Here is a 26,365-nt window from a genome sequence, read left to right as displayed (position 1 = left end):
CCTTGGGGACACTTGTACTTGAGAGGCTTTTTGACAGACTGTAAGATTACCTTAAATTGTTGAAAAGCTTAATAAGATTGGAGTAGGATATAATCAATCCTTGAAAATTTTAGTTTTCTTGCTGGTTCTTTTCCCTTTGTATCCCATTGGCTTAAACTTGATAGGCAGATAAATAGGAAGCCACTGGATATGGAAAGGATGCATTAAGGATAGAGGCCTGGGTGCTTGCTGGATTTTTCTGTTTGTTTTTGTTAATAACAAATGGTTGTTCTACTACTATCCTTCCTTCTTTGAACTAGTCTTTCCTCTGCTGACCTTCCAAGTCCACTAACATTTTGAAAACAAAAAAGAAAACAAAAAATCTAGAGAAGAATAAATTGACACAGGTGAGAGGAAAAGTAGATAATGTAGGATGGCAAAAAGATGTTCAGTAACATAAAGCTAGGCCAGAGCAGGCCTCTTTTCAGGAATTAAAGTGTGAAGTTGTAATTGATTGTCAAGAAGTCCTAACCTGCTGCTGCTAAACGAGATTTGATGAAATTAAAGCTGCACAAAACAAGGAGGAAGAAGGGGCAGGGTAAAGGCAGGACCTTGCAAATAGCATTTTTCTGCCACTTGCACTTACATGTGCATGTATGTATAATCTGTACAGATACATACAATAATAAAAATTGGGTCTGAAAAAAGATGCTACATTATAGCTGCATTTCCTAGAACATCAGTTGGATAAATTAGTACTTTGGTGAGCGTTTACACATGGAAGAATAGATTTGACATGAGGTGTTACTGCTACTGTAAAAACTGCTCACTTTTAGCCCAGGTAGAGCACATTTGAAGGGTTACTGTGTCAGGGTCACTTCTTCATCAGTTGAGAAGTCATAGGTTTGTCACAGTAAAACCTGATTCATCGATTGACTCTTTAAGTTAATAAATGAAAATGAAAGTAACCACTTGTATACAACAAAGTGAGAGAACAATTTCTTTCACTTCTTTGTTTACTCCTCATTTGGCCTGATGCCAATAAATTGGCAAACAGTTATTAAAAGAAAGTTCTAATGGACTACCTTTTAAACATACTTTTGATTCACTTTATCTTCTATTCCTACATCTTTTATAAATGTTTTTAATTGCTTAGTCTATTAAAATGGGTGTTTTCAGTAGACTGCCAATTGCTCACCTACAATTACAAGAATACAGCAGCAGCATTACTGGAGTTACAATATGCTACCACTTCACCTCAGGACTGGCATGTCAAAATGCTGCATACCTGCTATCCAGGCTGTACATGTGAACCAAACAACCTAGATTTTGCTCCTTATTACGAAAAGTTTGGCATAACTGGGAAATAAAGATTATGCCCAAATGCAAGTAAAAAAATCATGTTTCTCACAGACCTAATTTCTTTTGATTTAACTAATGTAAAATTAAGTTTTTAATAAAATTAATGAAACTCTGCATGGAGTCAGAAAATATAACAGTAGTGCTATAAATTTTGAGAGAAAAATTTCCACGATTATTTACATTGACCTACTCTTTCTTCTTGCTTTAGCCAGCTTCATTGCATTCTATTGTCCAGTGAATGCCATTTACATTTAAAGCCAGTACCAGAAATGGACTAATAGATAGGCACAGAAAAGATGTTAAACTATGCTCATTTGTGTGTATGAGAAACTGTGCAATAGGTAAATAGCACATACAAATTGCATTAAAAATGTCTTTACTCTGTCAAGCTGCTGCTAAAGTGACACCTTCAAGTTAGCTAGTACAACTTTTATCCACATAATATCCATTCCTATTGGCTTCATGGAATTCCTATTGGTTGTATGAAATGAATGCAGCCTTGTAACAATTTCAAGTTACTCTCTGTGTTTCCATTTAGGCTTGCAAGATGCATTCTTCCAAGTTTCACTTAATATGTTATGAATTGATCTTAAGCAGCTATGGCCCTAGCTATTTTGTTCCTTGCTTTCCTTATTTTCCTGCTTTCTTTGGAAATCTTGTTTGATTTGCTTCTTTAAAAGATTAAAAGACATCACTGCTTTTCAGTGCTGCTTGCATTATTCTAAGAATTTAATTTTTACATCCACCCCAGTTCTTCTCATTTTTTTAAATTAACATTAAAGGCATGTTTCCTGCCACTTGTGACATGATCTTCATTGTTTACAGTAACTAACCTTGGATAGAGTCTGAAACTGCTTCCACTCTTGCTACTACTACCTTACCAGGCACAGAAATTCCTTCTTGAGAAATGTTTCCCCACTCATCTTTGTCACCTCTTTTCCATTCCACTGTTCCATCTTGTTGCTATGCAGTCCTTAAGTTGATGGACTGAACTTCTCCCCTGCATCACCAGCAAGTGGCAGAGGTAAAGATGTTGTTTTGTTTCTGGCAGGTATATCAGAGTGGCAGTCCTTCCATCCTCCACTGATATCAGCTGTCTGTTCCGCACTAAAGTCCATCCTGCCATGGAAACCATTTTATTCAACGAGATATTCAGAGTGGCCATTTCTCAAGTGGCACTGCTACAGAAGACACTGAGAGTAGATGTGTGTGCTGTCAGTAGGACTCGTCGGGAAGAATGCTTGGTATGTGGTTTTATTTCTGGTACTTTTTTGGCATGCATTTGTTTATAGTGTGCCCTCTTATTTTGATGGGCAAGGCTGCTAAAATTCCACAGCACTTGGAGACAAAGTCCGAAGCATAACTTAGTTGTTGCTACAGTACCTAGAATACTGCCTTTCTATGAAACTCCTGGTACAGAATCTAATCCTGGATGGAAGGTGTTTTGATAATTCTAACACTACTTTAACCCTTTAATTACAGATTGATATTCCATCTTTGCCATTTTATACATAAAACCCCTATAAACTTCAATGCTAGGTTTTAAAGTAAAAACAGAAGAAGAGCCACAGTAAAAAATAATGAGAGCAAACCCTCATTATCACCATTTGTCACAAAGAACAAACTAAATTACATTTTGGATGTTATTTCAGATTATATGATGGACACCTTTTTGGTCTTCATGATCTGTTGAAATAAAAAAGCATGACATTCATATATCAGCCCATTGGAAGCTGTCACTTTGAATGTTGTTGTTAATCGTAGTCATCACTGAATCAGTGATGCTTCATTTACTTTCAAATTGCTTTTGCATGGTCTGGTACAACTCAAGTCTAGTTTTTCACCACGAGAGGGATTTTAGTAGCACAGTGAGATTTGTGCAGTTACCACACACTGAAGAGATGCTGCAGTCTGCTGGGGTTCATTGGCTCTGACTATTGTGAAACAGCTTCACTTTTCAGAAGTTAACTTAATTCCTGGGGAATGTGTTGGCCTTTTTCAGTATGTAAGAGTTTTCCCCTTAGGAAAGGGAAGGGCAACAGAACAAAAATGCAACCTTAGGCAGGATACAGAGGTGAAGAAAGGACTCAACAATAACAAAAAACCCCAGTGAAGACAAGACTTATTCCAAAGATCAAATGAAAGAGTTGGGAGTATCATCCCCAGCAGAATGCCCTGGACAACATGACCAGAGTCTTGGCAAGAGCTATGTGTGCAGCCCAGCAGCTGTGAAGATAATATGCTTTGCCAAAGAACAAAGGATTTTAATCTCCAAGGCACAGCCCAAACATGAGTACTTCAGAAGTTTTCCCAGAGTACCAACTCAGTGGATGCCAGTGTTTGTCCAAATGAAAGGGTTTCTTAATCTCTTTTACTGGCTTTTCATCTCCTTCTTCCCTGGTTTGAGCAAGCAAGGTCATCCATTATTTGCCATATGCATGATTTTTGTGGTGGGACAGTTGAAAAATCATGTGACACTTGCTGTCCCTCAAGCTGGTGCTGCACAGGTTTTCATTGCTGAATGCACTAGAGCAGGTGTGTGCAGTACTGTGGTATGGTGTGGGGAGACATTTCTGCAGACTGAAATAAGAGATGGCAGAATAGACAATATGAAGGACATTTCCATGTATTTCTATTTGTCAGTTTTAACTGGAAGTAGAGGGAAATCAAAAACTGTACAGTTAGAAAGGGAATTAAGGTTCATGTCAAATTTGTGCTGCCTGTTTTGCATGATGAGTACAGTAGAATGTTTTGTAGAAAACAGAACAAATTTAAATTTTTTTTTTTCCTTTTCTTATTTTGTACAGGCTGGGACTCAGATCAGCCTGGCAGATTTATCACTTTCTGATGAGACCTGTACTCTGTGGTACAACCTGTTGCCTTGCAAGCAGAGTCCTGGCAAAAAACCCAAGGAACAAAATGACGAATACATGCTTCTGTTAAGCAAGCAATCACAGTCACTGGACTCACTGGACTTGGTGAGTGATGAGCTGGCTATTACTGTGATAGCAAGAAAAAAGCCAGAGACTCCAATTGTGCCATTGCATTGTAGTTATTTGAATGTGGGAACTGCCATCCTGAAGGTCCAAGGCCCTGTTTTGCAGGCACTTTTGTCTAGAGTCACTTTGTGTGAGAAGGGCCTTCAGCTGTGATTCTTTTTAGAAAGAATGTTATTGAATAGCTTCCTTAAGTGTGTAATTTATTTTCATATGCATACATTAAAAATTGCAATTTATTAACTGTTGAATCTGCATACTCAAAGCCATTGAATTGAACATGCTGTTTATGCAAAACATACTAACTCTTCTGGTTAAATAAGCTTTTCCGCTTTAATTCCTTCTTAAGGGAACTGCATAGAAAATGTAACTTTGAAAAGCACCCTTTTTCACCTAAGAACAGTACAATAGGGAAGATGAGAAAATACATTGAAGGATGACAGAAGTATATTTGATTGCATTGTCATTTTAAAACCAAATGTTTTTCATTGAGATTTACTCTGTGTAAAAGTGATTATTCAATGTGCTATATACTGACAATTCAAACCCCTTACCCTCGTGATCTGGGGGTCATTGTGTCTGCTGACATCAGGGAGCAGTAGGGTGATGCAGCTCTTGCAAGAGTTGTCATTTTCCTACCTGTTATATATCATTCAACTCTGGTTTATCTTTTTTCCTTGTGAGCAGGATGCTGTGTCAGCTCTGCTGGAGAGGACATCTGCTGAGCTGGAAGCAGTAGAACAAGAGCTGGCTGAAGATGAGGAAAAGGAACAAGAGCAAAGGGCCTCTGAAGAAGACTGGTAAAGACACTTTTCCCCCCTCACTGTTCAGGCCTGAATGATTCAGCTCATTCTTCCTCTTCTTAGACAAACAAAAGGGCTGTACTTTTGGAGACCATAGATTCATAGAATGGTATGGGTTGGAAGGGATCTTTAAAGATCATCCAGTCTAATGCTGCTGCCATGGGCAGGGACACCTTCCACTAGATCAGGATGGTCAACACCCCATCCACTCCAGTGTTTAAAATTTCCAAGGACAGGACATCTGTGGCTTCTCTGGACACACTGTTCCAGTGCCTCACCACCACTGGAATTGGAGTAAAGTCTTGTTCTCTTGTATGGTCATTTATTCACATTCTTGTAGGTTTACAGTCTCTTGGCTGCTCTATGAAGTCCTACTGCCAATGCTCCTCCATTCCATGTTCATCTTCCTGTGAAACCACCTGGGTTGTGAAGCCACTGGGAGTGCAGCAAAATATCAAATATTATAGTTGCATTAACTGTAACAGGCAAGCTTTAGGTCTGAAAAGAAAGCTGCTGTCTGACAAAGTCAGTGTGGGTGTGCTTCCATTGATGAGCTTGTTTTTGAAGAAAATGTGAGCTTTCCCAAGAAACAGATTTCTTGCTAAATTGCTATTTGAGTTCTGTTATTGTTCAATTTCTTAGCTGCAGTGTAGAAGAAAATACATGCTTTACTGGGGGAAAGGGGGGAGTAGCTTTTTGTTTTATGAACTTATAACAAAAGTCCTTCAACGTTATCAATGTTACAGCCATTGAATAGAGTGCAGTGCTGTCATAACAACCTTGAAGGTGAACTGTAGTAGCGCTGGGTTTTGCTTAGGGCAGCAATGAAATGTGCCTTCACATGAACTTGGTGGAAGCATTTGGCTGATAGTTGTTTTCCTTGTCAGGAAAATGCATGCCTTACACATTAGTGCAGGTCTGGGCTTTCTGGTATCTTCCTCTGGTGAGTTTTTCAGTTTTTCATAATAAGCCTGGGCTACTTCTGTCCATACAGGCTAGAGATGCTTGCAGAGGCCTCTGATGAAATTGTGGATGAAGAGGAAGATGGCATTAAGCTGGAAGTAGAAGGTGACTGTAATGATGACCTGGGGTTACTCATGGATGGACCAGAAATGAATGAAGACAAGAACAGAGAGAACAGTGATGAGGCCCAGGAAAGCCAGCAAGCTGCTGTAATTCTAACACTGGTGAATATCTTAAAATTCATATTCCTGCAGTATCTTACTATGTCTAAAATCTATTTCTGAGCAATTAATATAGAAGTCTGCTGCATCTATGCATTTACAATTTGATGAGGCCTTTGCTGTAGCACTTGTATGTATGTACATGTAACAAAATTGGTGTGGTCACTTGTGAACTATGAAGAGGACATTGGACAGACATGCTAAGCAGGACTTGTAAGTCCAAGACAATTAACCAAGACTCTCTACCTTCACTTTTTTTTTTTGCGTATGGAGGACATTCAAAATACAAGAGTAGTTCAGTAGCTTCAGCTTGTGCATATTTAAAATATTTCTGCACATCTGTTTCATTGTTTCCTTTTCTTTTTTTCTGATTTGTCTGCTCAACAGGAAAAAACACATGACAAGGGTCAAGATCTTAAAGCCAATGCAGGGATTTCCTTATTTTTTCCCCTAATTTTTGGGCGTGAAATACAAGAACTGTCTTAGCAGAAAAAAGGACAAAAGATTAATGAACAGAAAATTCCAAAATGTGTATTAAAACTGTGTATACTTTTGAACAATTGAGGGTACTATTGTATCCACACAGTTCTTGGTAACTGTTGTTTTTGAAATTATATTCCACTTTCTTGAAAGCACTTTTACTAAAAGTTTAGTAAACATATCCTTGATGTGGTAGAACACTCTCAGAAATAAAATTTTTAGAATCTTTCTGCATCTTAGTAAAAACATTGTTGCATATTTTAAACTCACAAGTTCTATAAAATAACTTCAGTAAAAAGATGAAGAATGACATCTCGTTCCTTCAACTTTGTGACAATACAAAAGTTTAACATCTCAGTGGACTTGCTGAAAATTGTAATTAACTTCCAATTAATGTGGCAAGATGCCAAATGAGCTAAGGCTGTGGTATTAAAAGGACTGACAGTCTGCTGGGTAGCAAGTAAATATAGATCAAAGCCCTAACTGGGCAAGGGGAGATGGCACGGACGACATGTGAAGGTCAGCCATGCACACAAGTGCTTTGCTAAGCCTGGCCTGGGTGGACCCAGACAAAGAGTGAAAGACAGCAGTCCCCACTGCAGAGCCAGACACAGCACAGATCTCTGTAGGCCACATGCTCTCAGGGTTGCTGTTGTGCTATTTAGGTCACTGTATTTATCTCCTGCACTGTGGAAACCATGAGCCTCATTAAATGACCCAAGCTGAAGAAAAAACCCCATTGCTCATCAGTAACACTGGATGTCCCAACTGCTGTAGAGCTTGGTCTAGCCCAGGAGCCAGGATGATTGCAGCATGGAAGTAAGCACAGGCTGTGCCACCCACTGGGATGGAGCCACTTGAGGTTCCCTCTGGCACATGTGGGACAACTCTAGTGGGCAGCAGGCTGTGCTGAGGGACAGCAGCCAGCAGTGTCTTTTCCCTGAGTTCACAAGGCCGGTGAAGCTCTAGAGAGTGCATACAGCAGTCCTGCTGCTGAGGCCTGGGGATGTATGGCAGTATGTCTGGAAGGACCTGGGCAGTGTAACTTTCCCAGCTGCCCCCTTTCAGTGTGCACAGGCACCATCTCTGGCATGGCAGAACTTTGCTCTTCTGCAAATACCAGACAAAGTAAATATAAATGTGCAATAATCATCATGTCTGCAAATGGCAAAGAAAAACATTACTTGCACTGTGTTTGCCTCAAACCTTCTGCCAAGCAGCAAAGCAGCAAAGGCCTTTCTGCAAAAGCTTCAGCTTTACTGGCTACAAAGAGTACCTTCAAAGCCTCTCCACACACTCTTACGCCTCTTGGGAATTTTGTATTTCTTTACTTAGAATAGCTTCTCTGTAAATGCACAGTGCTTTTTGCCGCTGGTCTTTTTCCATCCACCACAAGGTAATGAGAATGCTTGTGAAGTCTGAAGGCACAGAAACTATGTGGGGGCATGTATCTGGTTATAGTAAGTCTTATCCATTAAATTCCTGTTCACAGGTTGATAAAGAGACTAACACTGAGGAATTGGTTAACGAGAACTCAGCAGTCCGACCCAAGGACAGAGCCAGCTGGAGCTGCAGACAGCGTCCCTTTGTCAGGAACAGCATGATAGTGCGCTCCCAAACCTTCTCTCCAGGCCAGCGGAACCAATACATCTGCAGGGTAGGAGCAGAGACACTTGGGATGAAGAGCCATTAACCAAAGAGTCATTTAACTTCTTGGGAATGAAGCGTTAATGACACCGAGTCATGTACTGCTTTTCCCTGCAAGAGGCACAGCCTCTTTCTCTAGAGTCCTTCCCTATCTGAGCTGATGTATAGTAGAATTGACTTTCAGCAGAGTTGCATACTCTTGCAAAACACCTCTGCTAGGGCAAAAATACATCCTATTGGAGAGAAATAACACAGATGCCTGTGCTGGCTCTCTGCAAAAAGTGTTTCCCTGCACGTCAGCAACTCCAGCACTCTCGCAGCAAAACAATTTGTTACAACATGAAATAGAATTCACTGTAAAATGCCATTGCATTACCATATTTTAATAATGCAACCATTTAAGGGTAACAGTGTGGAAAGAGCTCAGTCATCAATTTTAAATCTCGCTTTGTATCTCAGCTGGTTTTAAACCTAGGCAGCCCAAATCCTGCTGTAATTGCATCTTTGCAAGATGTGCAAGCGCTGCCTCGGGGCTGGGTTTTAAACATGGCTTTGGCAGCTAAGTTCTCCAGTCTCTCTAGATCTATGGTAGCATGGAAAAAGAAAAAAAAGATTTAAATTGTGAGTCTTGCTGCTGCTAAACTATGAAAATAATGTGTTACAAGATATAAGCATGAACTACCAGCTCTATAGATTTTAATCACAGATACCATAGAAAAGGCAGTTATTTTGATCTTTAGTTTCTACAGGTTATTCATACAAGTATGTTTTTTTAAAAAAAGTAATACCTATGCTTTAATTCCCCAGTTCAGTTAGAGGCATTTGCCTTAACCATTTGGGAATGTTAATGTTATCACTTCTCTGTGATTCTCACTGGCAAAAAACCAAAATATTTAGTCAATACCTACGTACTTAAATAACTATTCCATATACCCTCCAGAATGAAATATAGCAGATTGTTTTCTAATAGTCTTTACACAATTTGGATACATTATTGGCTGAATTCAGAAACTAGCCTTCGTCTTAGTTCGTGTGCTGGAATTTAATTCCTAAATGGAAATTGGTAGTATTAGCAAAAAAACTTCACCTTAGCCTGCTGCCTATGTAGGTCTTCAACAGGAAGTAAAACCAGTAGTTTTAGTAGTTTAGGTAGTGCAAACTTTGGAAATTTCTGCATCTGGAAAAGTATTGGGCTTTTGTAGCTTTGAACATTGCTACATATCTGCTACCAAGAGCCAGAATTAAAAAAAAAAAAAAACTAACTTGGAATAAACCATTCTGTTTCTCATTGTGTATGATATTGCCTGGAAGCAAAATACCCTGTGAAAAGAACATGTCTGCAGATCTGTCTTTGGCAGTGTCAGAAACAGTTGTTGCCCACTGCTGGGGGCTCCAGAGTGGGCACTGTAGCTGCATCCAAGTTCACAAAGAAGGCTGAAGAGCTGGGGTGTCCCCAGTCCCAGTCCCCAGCTTGTACCACAGGCATATCCAGCCTTACTTGCATTATGGTGCTGTAGGAGAGGAAAGCGCCTGTTGGATACACTCTGGTGAAGTGCCAGCTGCTCTCCAATCAGAAGAGATAGCCTGGCTTTAAGAGAGCACCTCTGATATTACAGAAAACAGAGATCTTTGAGGCCTAATGGACAGAACTAAAGTGTTGGTGCTTTGGAAAATGTCCCTTGAAAAGTGCCTAAAGAACATCAGTGACGATGGCTGGTTCTCTGTATCAAGGAGTGAGTTCCCAGTAATGGTTCATGGTGAAAAGACAGATTTGTCTCTCAAGAGGAGTACTTTGTATTTCTGACCCCAGCTCCCAGTCAGCCCTGTGTAAGCACACTTTAGGGCCCTGTCTTTTCTTACTGAAATGTTAGCAGGAGGATTTCTTTTCTTGTCCTCTCCTGAAGAGTTGAAATACATATTCTTAAGAGGGATGCTTCTGACCACCTACTGATGCTGATGCACCTAACAATCATTCTGCACTGATGTGTATGAAATAATGCTAAAGTTGTGAAGAAGCTACTGCTGAGCTGTGGCACATGATTTTAAGAAGCAGACAGTGCTTCTGAAGGAAGCTGTAGGCACACTTTGTTTGTTGCAATTAATAACAATACAAAAATACTGCTTGTTGGACGGGTGCATGTCTACAGTAATTTACCTTCCCTATAGTAAATTTGTTAAAAGCCTGCCCCAGGTAAGCAACATCCATAGTTTGTATCTGCAGCCAGACAATGATTTATCAGTACGTAATAACCATGGTTACCTTCCTTGAATTCCTAAAGAGACTCACTATTCATTCGGTAAGATCAATGGTTGTCCTGGTATAGGATTATAATTTTAGAGTAAATGCTTATTCTAGTTGCAAACTTGTTAACTTTATAGTAAGAATATGACCTTACATGTATGTAAAGGCTGAGGTTCCCTGACTGGTTCTACCAGTGCAGGTGTATTTGCACCTCTCATATTTGGAGGTGCTTTATGTCTGTTTGTTCTGTACATTTTGGCAGCTGAATCGCAGCGACAGCGACAGCTCCACGCTGGCCAAGAAGTCTCTGTTTGTGAGAAATGCCACAGAACGACGGAGCCTGAGAGTTAAACGGGTATGTGCTGTTACCTGCACGTGGTTTGCAGTGAACTATGGGGACACTGGGAATACCAAATGACATAAAGGATACCCTTTATTTCAAGTATTTCAGCAAAAGCAACACAAGTACCACGATTCTGTCCTGTAGTTTCATGTTGAAATATCAACATATTGGTCTCAGTCCAATGTCAGCTCCCCTCCAACAAAGCCTGTATTGTTTTGGTCATGACTGAAGCCAGCAGCGAGACACTGATGCTCAGCATCATGGCATTTCTTGTTGAACTTATTGTCAAAAGGGATCTGTGTTAAAGAATGTGACACAAAGTGGCCTGTGCTGCACAAAAGTCAACACCAGCAATATACATCTTGAGCAAATTTTGGTGAAGATTTCAAGGATTTAGATGTCCTTTTAAAGGGAATTGACACTTCACCAAAGTATTCAAGTAGCAAAAGGATTGAAGGACAAGAGAGTAAGAGTCTCTTGCATGAAACTCATTCTTACATAAATTTAGAGAGTTATATTTTAATCTTAATTGTAACTAGAAAAATAGCCCTTTGGAAGCCTTGTTACCAGGAAGCAGGATACATTGTGCATAAGAAAGAAAAGTCTGGGATACTGAATAGTCTGAGGTGGATTCTCCTGTCTGACTTACTCATGCAGAAAATCACTGTGAAAGGACAGTAAATAATGTGAAATAAGCTGAAGAAGTGCATGTTTACAGAGTTTAAAACATTATGTGTTCAGATAGGCCTTGAAAAAGCAAATACTTACAAAAATAAATAATGTAGTTGACATCTGTGGGGAATTCTGTGTGGTGTTGTGTCTCCAAGCAGTGTCATCCCAGGGATCAGAATGGTTTTTTTTGTTTTTAACCTTAAATACATCATTGTGCACTTAATTGGAGCATTTATTTTTAGCTAGCAACTAAAGAAAAAATCCAGGATAGGTGAATTTTTTTACTTCAGAAAAAAAGACTGGTAAAACTCCCCCTTCCCCCTCCAGAATATTTGAGCTTTTCTGACTGCAGTATGTGAAGCTCTCCACCAGCCTCTCTATTTTTGTTGTATTAATTGTTACTGTCCTGTCTCCCAATGGCTCAGCCCGTTTGCCAGCCCGTGCTGCGGAGAGCTGCGCAGGAGTGCCCCATGCGCACTTCCCTGGACTTGGAGCTGGACCTGCAGGTGTCGCGCACGAGGCAGAACCGTCTGAACGACGAGCTCCAGGCCTTGAGGGACCTGAAACAAAAGCTTGAGGAGATGAAAGGCAGAGGAGAGGCAGACCTTCCTCTGTGTGTGCTAGAGGATGAACGTTTCCAGAAACTCTTGAAACAAGCTGAAAAACAGGTATGAGCAGCATTCACATATGTGTAAGTATGCCCCTACCTTTGATATAAATTTGTTAAAGAATTTGCTCAACGATGTTAAAAGGTTTTTACAGAAGCTCACATTTGACTAATTACATCTCTGAATTACGTAGTGTAAACTGTTTCTTTATTGATTAATACTATATTAAATGTAGAATTTGAGGTAACATTTTCCTCGTGCCCTCTGTTATTTGAAGTAAGAATTATGGTTGGTGTAGTAAATAGCATTTACTTAAAACTTAGTTTAGAATTCTCACATCCCAGCCATGCTTTTACAGATTTGCATGTGCTTTCTGTCCCTCAGCATCAGTTGCTTTGCAGTCTGCACAGAACTTGTAGCCAAAAGATGCTTGTAACAGGTAGAAGGAGCAATTACCACTCCTTAGAGTGGTAAGGGCATGGGGAAAAGGCAGTGGCTTATTTCTTCATGCAGGACATACTTCCTGTGGTTTTGGCAAAGGAAAGCCAGGTTCTGTTCTCTATGTGATGGTCTGTCAAACAGTACAAATATATATGCATTGCCATAAGGTGAGATGCCCCCACATGATTAAAAGACAAGAAATAGGATAGAAGAATGAGATGCAACAATGAGAAGTTGGAATATGGAAAATTCCAACAAGATACATTAATAAGTTAGATGTTGTGGGGCTCTTATTATGTTTTTTGGGAGGTTGTTTGGTTTTTTAAATCATTATGGAGGTCATTGACTGGAATAGGGCCCTGGAGAGGTTGTTGGAGGAGTTAAAAACCTAACCAAGGAAAAAATGTAAAACAAACCCACACAATCTGCACAGTTGGAGGTATTCTAAACCTAACTGGTCAAGACCCTGACTACTCAGTTCTGGCATCATCTACTGTGAGCAGGAGGTTGGAGTAGGCACCTTCCCCCTTCCCATCCAAGTCCATCAGTGTACATCAGTTTTCAGTGAGGGGAGGTTGTGAGTGACAGCCAGGAGGGATCTGTGCTCCTTAGCTCTTTATGGTTGATAGACTAGTGCTTTGATACACCAGGTTATTCTGAGTTGTAAAAATGGAAAGTTTTAACAAGGTGCAGAGGCCCTCCTCATATGTAAGCAATAGTTGTTTGTTTTGTTGTTTTTTAAAGCTAAATGTCAGTAAATAGCCTTGTGGAGAAGAGGAAAGGATGATCCTAATATTTACATTTACAAAGCTGAGCTCTTTGTTAGGAAATGTTAGGAATGAGGTACTCCACATATGAGAAACAAAACGTAAACAAAAACATCACAGGATCAGCAGATGTCAAAAAGCAAATAAGACAGGAATTGCTAAGAAAAATACTTGGAATAAAACATATCATTGCCTTAAGGTCTAAATATTATTATGCCTGTACCATAAACATAGTTTATTTTCGGTTTCCCTTTTCAAAGTGCATGACAAAATTGCAGAGAGTCAACAAGGATGGTCAAGGGAAGAAACATTTTCTGTTTAAGGAACAGCTAAGTAGCTACAACTGAAGTCCACACAACCATGAGTGAGGTGGAAAAGAGCAATTAATCATGGTCTTGTATTCACCAAGAAGTAGAAAATTGAACAGGTGGCAGGTTAAATGCAAGCAAACATAGCATGACATTCAGAAACTGTAAAAATGTTTTCAATAAAACATTGAGTGCTGCAAGTTTGCATAGGTTCCAAGAATTATTAATTTATGGATTGGCTAAATTCATAGTAGAAAAATTGTAATGGCACCACATATTTCAAGAAGTCCTTGACTGATACCTTAGGAAATAAAACTTCTCCCCTGCATGCTCTCCCAATTCTACATTTATGTCCTGTTGTGTCTTCTGGTCCCACTTTTTGGCATCTATTGTTGGTTATAGTTAGTGGAGTACTAAAATGACAATATAACACTAGCAGAGTTTAGGGTGAACATTGACGAGTATTCTGAAAAACATTGGGCAAAATGGGGGAAGATAGTGCAGTGTTTAAACTTAGTGTAACTGTATTGATTTTTACCATTATATTCATTTGATCCAAGTTTTAACTCATAAAAATAGTAACTTATAGAAAAGGAGCATAGCTAAGTTTATGTGGAATTTAATAGTTTATATCTAATACTGGATGCAGGACAGAAATTATATTTTCTGAGTGTTTTATTTAAAACTACTCCCATTCTAAAACTTTCCCTCTATAACAGAGTATGCCTCTGCAACATTTCATATTATGAATCCTTTGGATTTCTGCTTTATTTCAGCTGGCTCTTCCAAGGCAGGAGGTAGGTTTGTCACATTTTGTATGGCTGCTGTCTGTGATCAACACCATTACACACACTGGTGAACAATAAGGGTAATAATATACATTCCTAAAATATATGCGGGCAGTAGCACAGCATTTAAGTCCTCCTTCCCAAGGTAAAAGTCAGAACAATGATCACAGTCACTCCACCTCTTTGAAGAGTGCTTACAAAGTTTCTAGAAATATTTCTACCCTTAAAATCACTGCAGCCTTCCCCTGTGGAGCAAAACAACCCTGAGAGCGCTGTACTGTGTTGTCAGTGTTTCCCCTTGGGTTAGCAAAATACAGCAGCCTAGAGAACATTGTCATAGATTATTTCTTAGATCCTGCAGGCATTATAATGGCACAGACTAATGCAGCAGCTGGAAACACCAGAGAAATTGAGAGAGTCTCAAGTGAAAAATGAAACCACTGATGTGGGGGATGTTAAAAATCAGCGGCTGCTTGCTAGCACGCAGTTAGTTACTCTGCTTGAAGCCAGATCCACAGACTCCATACCTTCCCTCTCATTCCTTCCACACCTCCCTAAGTGCAGCAAGTATGTAATGCCCACTAATACCTGCAGATCAGAGAACAGAGATAATTCTGTGTACCAGAAGCATTTTGTCTTGTTTAGATTGGATATTTGTGAGAAATCATACAGGGTTTCAAAGTTTGAGTCTTAAATCCTCATACAAGTAAGTTTTCAGACACCTAGTGTCCTCTAAAGTACTGTTGTTGTTAATATCTAAAAAAGATTCCTGTAAATATCTTCTTTATTTCTTTTTAGTACATAATTTATGTTGAGGGAATATGTAACTATGTCATTAATACCAATATGTATGTCCTTGTCCAGTGATTTGTTGTTTAGCACAGCTAGTTTTTCTTTGGATTCAGTTTATTCTATACAAAACCCACAGAAGAACAAGACAGGCAATAGCATTTCAGCTCTAATTTTGATAGTGGTTCTTCTTTGTCATCTTAAACTAACTTAAGCTTAAGCTAAGCCCAGATAGAGAGATTCCTATCTGACACATTTGGTACATAAGTGTCGTGAATGAGTGGTTTCAGGTCACTTAAAGAATCTGAGATTATACTATTGCCAGGGTGGGGGGGGGTACATCACCACAAAGTGTGCCAGATTTTAGGACTTATTGAATGTCTGGCCTTTGTATTAGTGTGATTTTCTGTATTTTATATAAAGCACTCAAAAACATAATGTAAATATAAACCTTGTCATGTACATACCTTCTCATATGCATATTACTAGAGACATTGGGATGAAATCCTGGTTTCTCATAGAGCATACTTAAAAAATAAATGGATTCAAAAATGAAAAAAGGATACATGGTAATAGAAAGTATGAAAACAAGTCATCTATGCTCTTAAACATGAAATGCAGTAATCACAAGAATCTCATGTATAGTTAGGGAAGGATAAATTAGAAAATTTTGAAATATTGTATGTTTAGTGCTTTGATGGTAAATATTAATTAGGGGAGCTGGTAAAACATATGACCAGTGACATACGTGAAATTAATTAAGACATTACCAGTTGTAGATTGCAAATTTATGTTCACTAACTAATAAAGAAAACAATACTTATAGATTAATTTCATTTTAAAATCACAGCTATTTTGGAGTTGGGGACTGAAGAAGTTAACAGCAGTATAAGCTGACTGGATTTTGAGTGAGTTTTTTGAAAGGGTGGTTCTCTTTCATGTAAAACACTTTCATGTCAAAACCAGAGTGCGTTTCAACAGACAGAGGGTACCACTATCCTGCTGTGAGCAGCTTTCTTATAACTACCCAGTATGAAACTGATAGTATGGACTAGCTCTTTTGAATTAGTTGGTTTTGTTGTTTAGGAGTCTACTGGGTTGAATTCAGAACTGGGATGTGAACTTCTAAGTCACAAACTTGCTTTGAAGATTGCTGTTTCAGCCTTGCAAATGTATTTTAATTTGAGGTAATGAACAGCATTTTCAAGTCTCTAAAGAATCAAAAATTAAAGTCTCTACAACTTTATAGCTGTTTAAGAATAGAAGCAGTGAACTGCTTCTATTGAATTTTAATGGCTGACAAAATTCAAAATACAATAAATAACATTTGTCTGACAGCCTCTGCAGTCTAGAAAAGCACTGCCCACGCCATGCACCCCACATGTTATGTGGGCAAAAATGTATTTGTTACAGAACTCACCTGTGTAGGAGTGGGGGTCATTTATCTAAGAATTTCAAGTGACTGCCCAACTTAAAAGAGTTACTGTTCAAATTATTGGATATTCTGAATATATATTGATTTTTATATATTGATATCCAGAAACCCTTGTTACAGTTTTAAGGCCAAAGCACAGCTATTAATAGCAGTCTTGTTGCTAAAGTGGTGGATGGCATAGCTGTAGTTGTCCTGTTGATGCTTAGTAAAGACATAAGTAATAGAGCTGGCAATACTGAGGTACAGAAATTCGGTCACTTACTGTGGGGTATGTAGCTGCTCAGCAGTGCTCACAAAGGACCTTTGATCTCTTGTTACCACTGGTGTTCTGTTCACTTGCCTTGGCTTTTAAGTCTCTACAATGCAAATGAAAGAAGTGAGTCTCATGCAAAGTAGGTACTATGTCATGAATAAAGTCATAAAAGTTCATGTTCCTTGCTAACATGGTCAACAAAACCTGAAAATGTGTTTTGAGAGCACGCCTTCCCTAATTTTTCTGTCAGTCACTTTAGAGTAGGTATAGGCAACTTTTCTGAGAGCTTTGTCAGGAAATAGAAGTATTTTATATGGGAAGAGAATCAGTGGCTTGCAGTTCTAAAAAGATGCTTGGATAGACAACTTGTGCTCGTACAATGTTAGGTATTGTCTAACTACAGCTCTAAGAAATATCAGAATTTACAAAACCTAGTAGCCACCTGTGATGGCACAGAATTTGCTCTATTTATTTTTTTAGGAAAAGCCCCATTGGTTTATTTCACAGCCATGGCTTAGGCTTGTGATGTCAGTCTTTTATCTTGCTGACCTTTTATATAGAGATCATCATAGATTCATTTAGACTGGAAAAGACCTTTAATATCATTGAGCCCAACTGTAAACCTGACACTGCCAAGTGTTTTGCTCAACACAGAAGTATCTCTCACTTTGAAATGAATAGTTGTTCATTATCAGCAAAATACAGTTGTTTTTCTTGATACAGGCTGAACAGTCAAAAGAAGAGCAGAAACAAGGTTTAAGTGCTGAGAAATTGATGAGGAAGGCTTCTAAGGATGTGTGCCGGCTACGGGAGCAGAGCCAGAAAGTGCCACTGCAGGTGCAGTCATTCAGGTATGGCCTGTTCTGCTTTTCATGCCCTTTTTAATGTAGTGAAGTAACATGAACTGTTTCTTGGTATAACCAGACATGCTCTGTAGTATTAGTAAAAAATCCACATGGCTTTGACTTGCCGGAAACATCACAGGTTTCTAACATGGCTTCTAAGTTGGAGTTTCAGAGGGCCAGGCCTCGGTGACCTGCTCATGTGGCAGTTCAGAGGTGGTGAGGAAGCTGAGTGGAGTGTCACACCCTGTGTGACATCTGCTGTAGGCAGGCACGGAGTGTCACACCCTGTGTGACATCTGCTGTAGGCAGGCACGGAGTGTCACACCCTGTGTGACATCTGCTGTAGGCAGGCACATGTGTGGCTCTTGCTGTAGCTCACCTCACCCACATCAGGCTGACTGTGGGCTTTGTCATGGGAGCTCTTCCAGTGATGGCAAGGGCCTGAAACAAGTGGCCACTCAATGAGAAGTAGAACAGGATACAGTTCATCAGGAAACTCATTAACCACTACTGGTGCCTTGCTTAAGACTTAGTATTTAAGAAAGATCTTGAATCCCTCCTCTGTTTTGTTTCCCTTCTCATTTTGGTTGTGAAGCAATTACTTGAAGCAATTAATGAAGTGTTCTTGCTTAGCATAAGACAGAATGAGCACTATTTATCTTAAACCTTAATCCTCACTGGTCTAAATTCCTAAAAGACTGGCCAGTAAGTGGCAGGACTTGCAGCCTGGAGGCCACACTTAAATATAAAGAGAAATATACATCTATTGATTGAAAAATGCAGTGCTTGCTCTTGCACATAGAAACAGTACTACAAGTTAATTTGGTTTGTTTTGTTAGTTACCACACAATTTTCGAGTTTGAATTTTGGATTCCTTTATAGGAAATTTAAGTCAGCTGCTGAGACTTCTTTCCCTTTTTTTAACCTTTTGTGAGCAGTTGGAGAAATCCATAAGCAAGTAGGGGCCTGTGAGGCAGCATGTATTGCAAACCATAGCTGTAAGTGATACAGAATCAAAGCAAGAGAGAAAGGAAAGGGGTTCGTCAGCTAAGATGTATTACAGCTGAGTAATTTATCTGCAGCTTGAAATTCAGAGCATCCTGAAGATTTCACTTTTTGTGCATATCTTGAGAAAGGGTTTTGGTCAGTGCTGGTCATTTAAGCATCATCACAGACTGCTGCCTAAATCTACAGGAATGTGTAATAGTGCCTAAAACCCCATTCCCCTGCAAGAAGGATATCAAAAGGCTTTATTTTCTAGTCACCACACAACTAAGAAGAGAAAGTCAGTTTAGGTTGATTTTGCTCTGAGCTACTGTTTTTCATGGAAACTCCAGTAGAAAACATGGTTTAGTCTTCTGGATAAATACTTACCCCTGGAGGCTGAATTGTGCATGCCCTGCTAGTTAGACTTGTTACAGTGCTGTGGCCTCAGACTAATCACAGAGAGACATTTTTAAAGCTCTCAAGAAGAATGACTCTTCTGAGCTTTAATTTTTAAGCCCCCAATACTTCTCTTCTGCTTTCTAGTCTGCTGCTAGGCAACCCTGTATAAACTTGTTATGCTTCAGTAATGTCTCAGTTCATAGGTGACAGAAAAGGTAACAGCACAGGGGAAGCAACTGGAGGATGGGTTGACAATTCTGCTTCTGAGTCTTGCCCAGACTTGACTATTCCCCGCTTGGCCTTTTCCCATGTCAGGATAAAATTATTTATTTTGCCTTCTAATCCCCCCACTGAAAATATCATCATTGGAAGTTCAGTGACTGGAACAATATTTCAGTCTTATCATTGCAGTTATTAATGAAATACTGGTATTTTTTCTCTTTCGAAACTGGAACTGCTTTTTACATAAATCTGCGTAAGAAGGTAATTGTGTCAGAATGCTACATTTGTTGTAAATAAATTTTCTGTGTATTTTCCAAACCTGTGTTTTAAAGAATTATGCTCTTATATTAGCAACTCTACAGCAGATAACATTGAAGTCATGCCACAAATGGTAAAAAAAAAATCTCTTGTTTTCTTTTCTAATTTCAGGGAGAAGATAGCATACTTCACAAGAGCAAAGATCAGTATACCGGCCCTTCCAGCTGATGATGTATAATTATGCCGTTTCATTGAAGTGTTTTTTCCATTTGTTCATCTCTTTTCAGATGAGCTTTGTAGTTCCAGTGATCTGCTTTCAAAGATCTTGTATTTTACATTCACTATTGATATGTTTATTTGTAAAATAGAGTGAACTGAATTGTTGTAAGCTTAAAAAAATGGCAAAAAACCCCAACAAACAGAAAACCAAAGTAGATTAATTTTGGTATGCTGATGCTGATTTTGTACAGTTTGTGTGTATCGCATCTGTGTTTTTATTTTGTAAAGGTGGAACAAAGGAACAAAGACAGTACTAAGCGTGTATCCTGTTGAACTGCACTGTGTTGAGAAAAATTATGTTCAACAGACAATTGTTTATCTTTTCACTATTTTCATGTGAGCAGACTGTGAAAATGGCTGTTCTGCCATGCAATACTTTTGTACAAGAGTGTAACTTTTATAGTTTAAAGTTAACCACAAGCGTAAGCTCCTTTCCAAAACATCCAGGCTGCCTCACAACAGCTGCTGCTTAGATTCATCATCCACGATGTAATTTTGTTTCTGAAAATAATTTTTTCTGGTTTTGTTTTTTTAATACTTTGTAGGGAGATAGAGAGTTCAGAGTTTAGTTTTGTGAATGTACAGTACTTTAACCTGCACTAAAAGGTTTCTTGTATCTGCGGGAGTGAGAAAGGCAAGGCAGACAAGTAACCCTAAAACTTAACTTTGAGACTACCAAAAGGGGCAGCTACTTTCTGAACAGGATGAATCAAATTCATAACACCATCATTGAAATTGGAATAGTTATACCCACTGTGCTCTTAAAACAGAGAGTTTTTCTCTGTTAATCATTTGTCCTAGGGGGCCGTATAATTGCCAGCTAGGAATAATGAAGGAGTGTGCTAGGTTTGCAGATCTGGAGATGCAGCATGAAAGTATTTATACCAGAAAAAAAAATCTCACATGCTAACTCAGATAACAGAAGTCCTGTTGGTAAGGTAAACCATTTTCTGAAAAAGCTCCTTACTAAAAGGCTGCACAAATTTTTGTACAATATATAACAATTTTTAAAATATAGAATTGACCCTGTATGCAGTTGGGGGTGCACATGTTTAATGAATAGATGTGAACAGCCTATTTCAAATGTCTTACATGCTCCTTCCTAGCAGGCTGCTTCATCAGAAGGCAACTTGGATGCCTTCTGTGAGAAGTTCAGAACATTGGATGTAGGTGTTGAAGCAGTCCTGTCTTGGTAAAGCAGTTGGGCTCATCTTCTGTGGGTATTGTGTAAGTAGGTGGATATTGCAGAGAACAGAAATATTTCATTTTCTACTTAGTATGTTGCACTCAGATGTATTTCATTCACTGGCTACAGTTTTCTTCCCCAAGCAACAAGCCACATTGCATGAACTTCATCTTTCAGAAATGTCATAATTACTTGCTGAGCAAATGGAAACAATATAACCACAATATGGTAGCAGCTGTCTTAGATTCAAAGTGACAATTCTGTAATGACAGGGCTGTGTAACACCCAAGGGTTTTCTTATGCACAAATGCATCAGTTCACTGAAATATAAAGCCAAACATGCTATTTTGAGCAAGATGACTGATTCAACATCCTTTATGAATGCCCCATTTGTTTTTTGTGTCTTTGGTTTGAGATAACATTCATGTTTGAAAGGTCAATTAAAAAAATCTGGAATTATTTAATGTAGAGGTGAAATGAAGGTTGACAGTTTCAACTTCTCAATTTGATTATATAAAGTGTTTGTAGAATGATATTTAGAGGTCTACTTTATGATTTTTCTTTTTATTTATTTACAGTCTTATTTATGTTCTGTTTAATATAGTTCAGTTCTGGCCATAAAAGTATTTGTCATTAAGGATGCTATTGTGAAAAATACTTAGAAGTGTCTAAATTCTTGCCCAGTTAGCTGGTTTTTCTCAAATGTTGAATAATTTTCCAAAAAAAATATTATTGTCTGATTTGTAAGCATATGGTGAAGTCAAAACCTGAGTATTGCTGGCTTTGGCTTACAAAACTCCTTTAAAATGAGAGACAGACATATTCATGCTCTTCATTTTCCAGATTTGTAAAGTTGAACATTTTTATAGGCAGCTTCTAACAATTCTGGGTTTGGAGTTTGGGGTTTTTTACTAATTCAGTGTGTCACACTTGAAACACTCAATAGAATAAGCTAAAATATTACACACAAATAAAGTCCCATCAGTGTAAAGTGATAAATATTACTCTTGGAGTGAAATTTACCCAATAACAAATGTAATTAGTTCTATTTCCAGGTACCAATGTCAGTACATTGAATATATCAAAAAGTAAATATTACTGGTACAAGAATATTTAGCCAAATGAGCAAAGTTTAGCAGAAATTGTAATAGAACACAAATAATTTTAAGATTATTTTTCTTTTTACTATTGCTATGTTTATACTGTATTAAATATCAAATGCTCAGGACTGAACTAAATATTTAATCAGGTTATATTCTGAATGTGTTTCTGTTCTAATTTTGTCTGTAAGAGTATGCAAGTACATTACATAGATTAACTTGTCTCTGCACTTTTCATGTGTTTCAGTGATTGGAAAATACATTTTTTAACAAAGCTTTTTTCCAGACTAGTGTTTTATTTAATTCTTTTATTGCTCTTCTCTCTCTCTATATTGTCTTGCAGAAACAGATAGCTGCTACAGTTTTGTCAGTGTAAAATCATGGCAATTTATAGAAATTCACATCAATCACTGACAGCTGTAAGGATAAGTTATATGGAAACTAATTCATATACTTGAAGTTAGTTCTTTACATTCATGAAGTAAAAACTGCACCTGCAATGAACATGGTTGAGTCTCCTCCAGACAACAGCTCATTATTGCCCAGAAATACTGGCTTTCCTTAGAGAGAGAGATTGGGCAGGGATAGAGGTGGTCATATTCTCTCTCTCTCACAATGGAGAATCTTGCATTACATTACATAATGTCTGAGAACATTTAGTGTATGGTAAATGATACAGGCCCAGCAAACTTCATTTAAGCTTGAACTGCATTAGGTTTGTGTAGTGCATGGTGAACTGGTGATACAAACTCTTTCAGACTTCAAGTAATATTCTTTTGTAAAAAATACATAAAGCAGCCCCAGTAGGAGTTCTGCCATTTAAAATATGGTCAACTCTCCATTCAGGCCTAGAGATTAAAAATTTTATACTCACTCCTCCAAGTCATACCACAGAAACAAAATCTGCCATTTATCAGACTTGGGAGAAATACAGTGGTGGCTTAAATTGCCATAGCTCATCAATTCATGTCATTAAAAGTGGAAGTAAGTAGTGATTAAAGGAACTACTCAGTAAGAAAGAATCCCACCCCTGCTCTTGTGAACAGTAACCTGTCTGTTCAGCAAGTCTTTGTCTCTACTGCAAGCAAGATGTTGGAAAACCTACCCCGCCCTTTTTTAAGTCTTCCATTTCCAGTTTCCAGATGCTGATGGGCATCTTGTACATCTGCCATTGGATACTGCTCTCGTAAGTGACAGTCAGGTGATAAACAGATTGTGAAGAGGAGTAGAGATACCCCTAGAATTAGAATAAATCCACAAATTCCTATCTGGGCATCCCCTAATTCTTATCTGGGCAGAATCTCTGGGATGCCACTATTCCAAATCCCCTGGATTACAGTGTAAGCAAGGGACAAGGTCTCCAGACTTCACCTGGAGTATTCTTCCAAGTAGTAACAGCTTTTTTATCTTCTGCACTGTATCCTCCATCTTTAGACAGTCCAAACCAGGACTGGAGATCACAAGGCTCAGAAGTCCTAGTCCATTTTATGTAGCTAATAAAACCATGGAAATCTTGAATTCTAGGAAAGAATCAAAGTCTTTACACTGTGTTCCTACATCATTTCCCAGAGTCCCATGCTCCTAAGCTCTGGTGCATTTATGCCTAAATTGAGATTTTTCCAGCCTTGTAAGTAGTTACAGGTATCAGTTAAAATCCTTCCTAGCACAGATAACAGAAATCCAGCTAACAGTAGCCTGTGCCTGCTTGCCAAGTTCATTTTTTGCAATTACAGAAGCCCAAAACCATTGGCTTTTGCAGGCACTGTTCAGCTGAGTTCCTTGTCATACTCTGTCATAAATAAGCACAAGTTAAAACAATGCTCTATGAAGTACTTCTCCCTCCCTCCTGCTTTGCTTTGCCTGGTTCCACGTGCAGTGTTTGGGGGACTGGGACATGGTGTGGTAAAGCAGTAGCAGAATGGTGTGGCCACAGCTGGGCTCACTTTTCATTAGTTTTTTGTTGGATTTTTTTTTTTAAGAAAAGCATATACTTGGTTTTCCATCAATCAGCTAAAGCATTACAGCAATTTTGCTCATTTTGGCATCTCAGTTTGTTTTCAAGTTCTATCATCACATTGATGCACTTCCACTTAGAGCAAATGATACTGTCTGCTTTGTGGCCAGTTAAATGTCACATGTTTAATGTCAAATATACAGCAACATGTTCCAAACATGAGTGAATGGAACTTAAGGGACCTCAGATAGGATGCATAATGACTCAAGACCTGTGTCAGAGGAAGTTAGCTACACTGGTTTTTAAAGCAGCATTTCTCAGCCTATTTTTGGTGCAAAAGTATGCAGGTGCCAGAAACACTTAGAATAACTTGTATGGGCAGTTTAATGTGGCAGACTGGAAGAACACAGCTTGCTGGGTCTAAGCACCCACACCATCACACCCCATGCACAAAAAGACAGTTGCAAAGCTTGCTACAATTTCAGAAACCTACTATTTCCAAATACGCAGAAAAACCATTTGATGCAATGCAGGTATTCAGACTGTTTAGGATCAGACATCTCCTCTAAGTTCATATGTCACTGCATCAGTCAAGTGGAAAATTGCAACAGGGAGTCAAACTTTGTGGCTTATTTCACTGGTTACATAAAAAAGGAAGCACATTTTGGTTAAAATCCAAGCTGTAAGAGAACATGCATACTCATTTTCAGGGTTTTACACTGCAGTTAAGAAAGCAAAAGCACCTTTTCCATGCAGTCTGTGAACACGTCAGCATTTTGCTGCGAAACAGTTTTAAGCAGCTCCACAGGTGAGAAAACACACCACCTTCTGATATCAGTTTATGGAGAAAACAGAGAGAAATTTAGGAAATCAGCTGCATAATAAAGAGTCCTTTGAATTACTACCGGAACAAGATTCTGGCTTGCACAAGGGTTTGGAAAAGATAGGGCAGTATTGCTGTACTGCTTAAAACTTCCCATTTTAAGGCCTTGTTTCAGTTTCCAAGCATTGACACTGATCCTGCTGTTCTGCTACTGCATAATGGACTGAAGATGGATGGACTTCAGTAGAACAGATTGTGCAATTAAGTAGGGATCCTCCTAATATAAGACAAAATCCAGCAAGCCAGCCAACAAACAATGCTTCCCCGAAATCCCACCTGGGAACAATATCTGGTATATTCTCATCCCAAAATTCCTGGACTGTGGCATGGGCAACCCAGGAAACTGGGACAATAGCTGTAATCCCCGATATCCAGAAGAGCATTCCTCCAAACAGCAACAATCGTTTCTTTTGTTCCTGTTGTCTTTCACCAATTTTCAAACAGTCCAACCCAAATCCTGAGAGTAGAAGGCCCAAAAGCCCTGATCCATTGGAAAAAAACATCAAAATCCTAGAAATCCTGAGCTCTGGAGGCAAAGCTAGGAAAGAATCGAAGTCCTTGCATTGCATTCCACCTTCTTCCTGGACAACACAAGCTTGCCAGAGTCCCATAGTCCAGATCTCCAGTTCATTTAGTTCCAAGTTAAGGTTTTTCCACTGGGGTAGATAGGTGGTGAGACAGGACAGGACCCATCCCAAGAGAGAGACCAATATGCCACTTAATTGCATCACTGGTTGATAGACTAAGGCCATTGTAAGAGCAGAGTCCTGAAAGCTTGAGGAGAAAGGTCTCCCCAGCAGTTCTGTACCAACTGCTACCTTGAGTGATGGTGGAAGCTGTGATGATTTTAGGGCTCTGCTGCCCCAAATATAAGCCCTTGCTATTAACCCTTTGCAAGCTCTGAAACACGTTTTTGTTCTTCATGAATATAAAGTTTCACATAAAGGACGAAGGACTTCACTAAACCATGAGTTAGGCTTTCCGATAAGGATTTAATCTGTTACCTTCCAATTTGCTTGGTAAAATTATATCCCAATGCCTGATGATTACAAGCCTGAGGATGAACAAAGAGGGCTCTATGACCCCTCACCCTAAAACACAACAGAAATCTTTGTGCTTCAATACGGATTAATTAGATTTTAAGTGGTGATAAAA

General features: G+C 38.9%; 2 protein-coding genes and 1 pseudogene across 3 annotated transcripts in view; 1 reads left to right on the top strand and 2 right to left on the bottom strand.

The window, feature by feature from the left end:
• Positions 1 to 22,658, top strand: part of WWC2 (WW and C2 domain containing 2) — a 94,753-nt gene extending 72,095 nt beyond the window's left edge. For both annotated transcript variants that reach the window (XM_059469887.1, XM_059469889.1), the window contains 9 exons: positions 2,393 to 2,585; positions 4,149 to 4,319; positions 5,025 to 5,137; positions 6,135 to 6,327; positions 8,297 to 8,461; positions 10,956 to 11,048; positions 12,134 to 12,376; positions 17,821 to 17,948; positions 19,980 to 22,658. In XM_059469887.1, the coding sequence (XP_059325870.1) occupies positions 2,393 to 2,585; positions 4,149 to 4,319; positions 5,025 to 5,137; positions 6,135 to 6,327; positions 8,297 to 8,461; positions 10,956 to 11,048; positions 12,134 to 12,376; positions 17,821 to 17,948; positions 19,980 to 20,046 (1,366 nt within the window). In that variant the 3' untranslated portion in view covers positions 20,047 to 22,658. The remainder of the gene's footprint in view (positions 1 to 2,392; positions 2,586 to 4,148; positions 4,320 to 5,024; positions 5,138 to 6,134; positions 6,328 to 8,296; positions 8,462 to 10,955; positions 11,049 to 12,133; positions 12,377 to 17,820; positions 17,949 to 19,979) is intronic.
• Positions 22,659 to 23,431: 773 nt separating this feature from the next.
• Positions 23,432 to 24,091, bottom strand: LOC132072702 (claudin-22-like; annotated as a pseudogene).
• Positions 24,092 to 25,308: 1,217 nt separating this feature from the next.
• LOC132072670 (claudin-22-like) lies at positions 25,309 to 25,962 on the bottom strand. Its single transcript, XM_059471155.1, has one exon. It carries the CDS (start codon positions 25,960 to 25,962, stop codon positions 25,309 to 25,311), a length of 654 nt encoding a protein of 217 aa, XP_059327138.1.
• Between the last annotated feature and the right edge of the window lie 403 nt (positions 25,963 to 26,365).

Source organism: Ammospiza nelsoni, chromosome 4 (genome assembly GCF_027579445.1).
Source record: "Ammospiza nelsoni isolate bAmmNel1 chromosome 4, bAmmNel1.pri, whole genome shotgun sequence".
NCBI lineage: Eukaryota > Metazoa > Chordata > Aves > Passeriformes > Passerellidae > Ammospiza > Ammospiza nelsoni.
The sequence above is the reverse complement of the archived record's forward strand: the minus strand, read 5'-3'. Positions and strand labels throughout refer to the sequence as shown.

Excerpts from the sequence above, each read along its gene's own strand:
- LOC132072670 (XM_059471155.1), bottom strand. The coding sequence starts at position 25,962 with ATGGCCTTAGTCTATCAACCAGTGATGCAATTAAGTGGCATATTGGTC.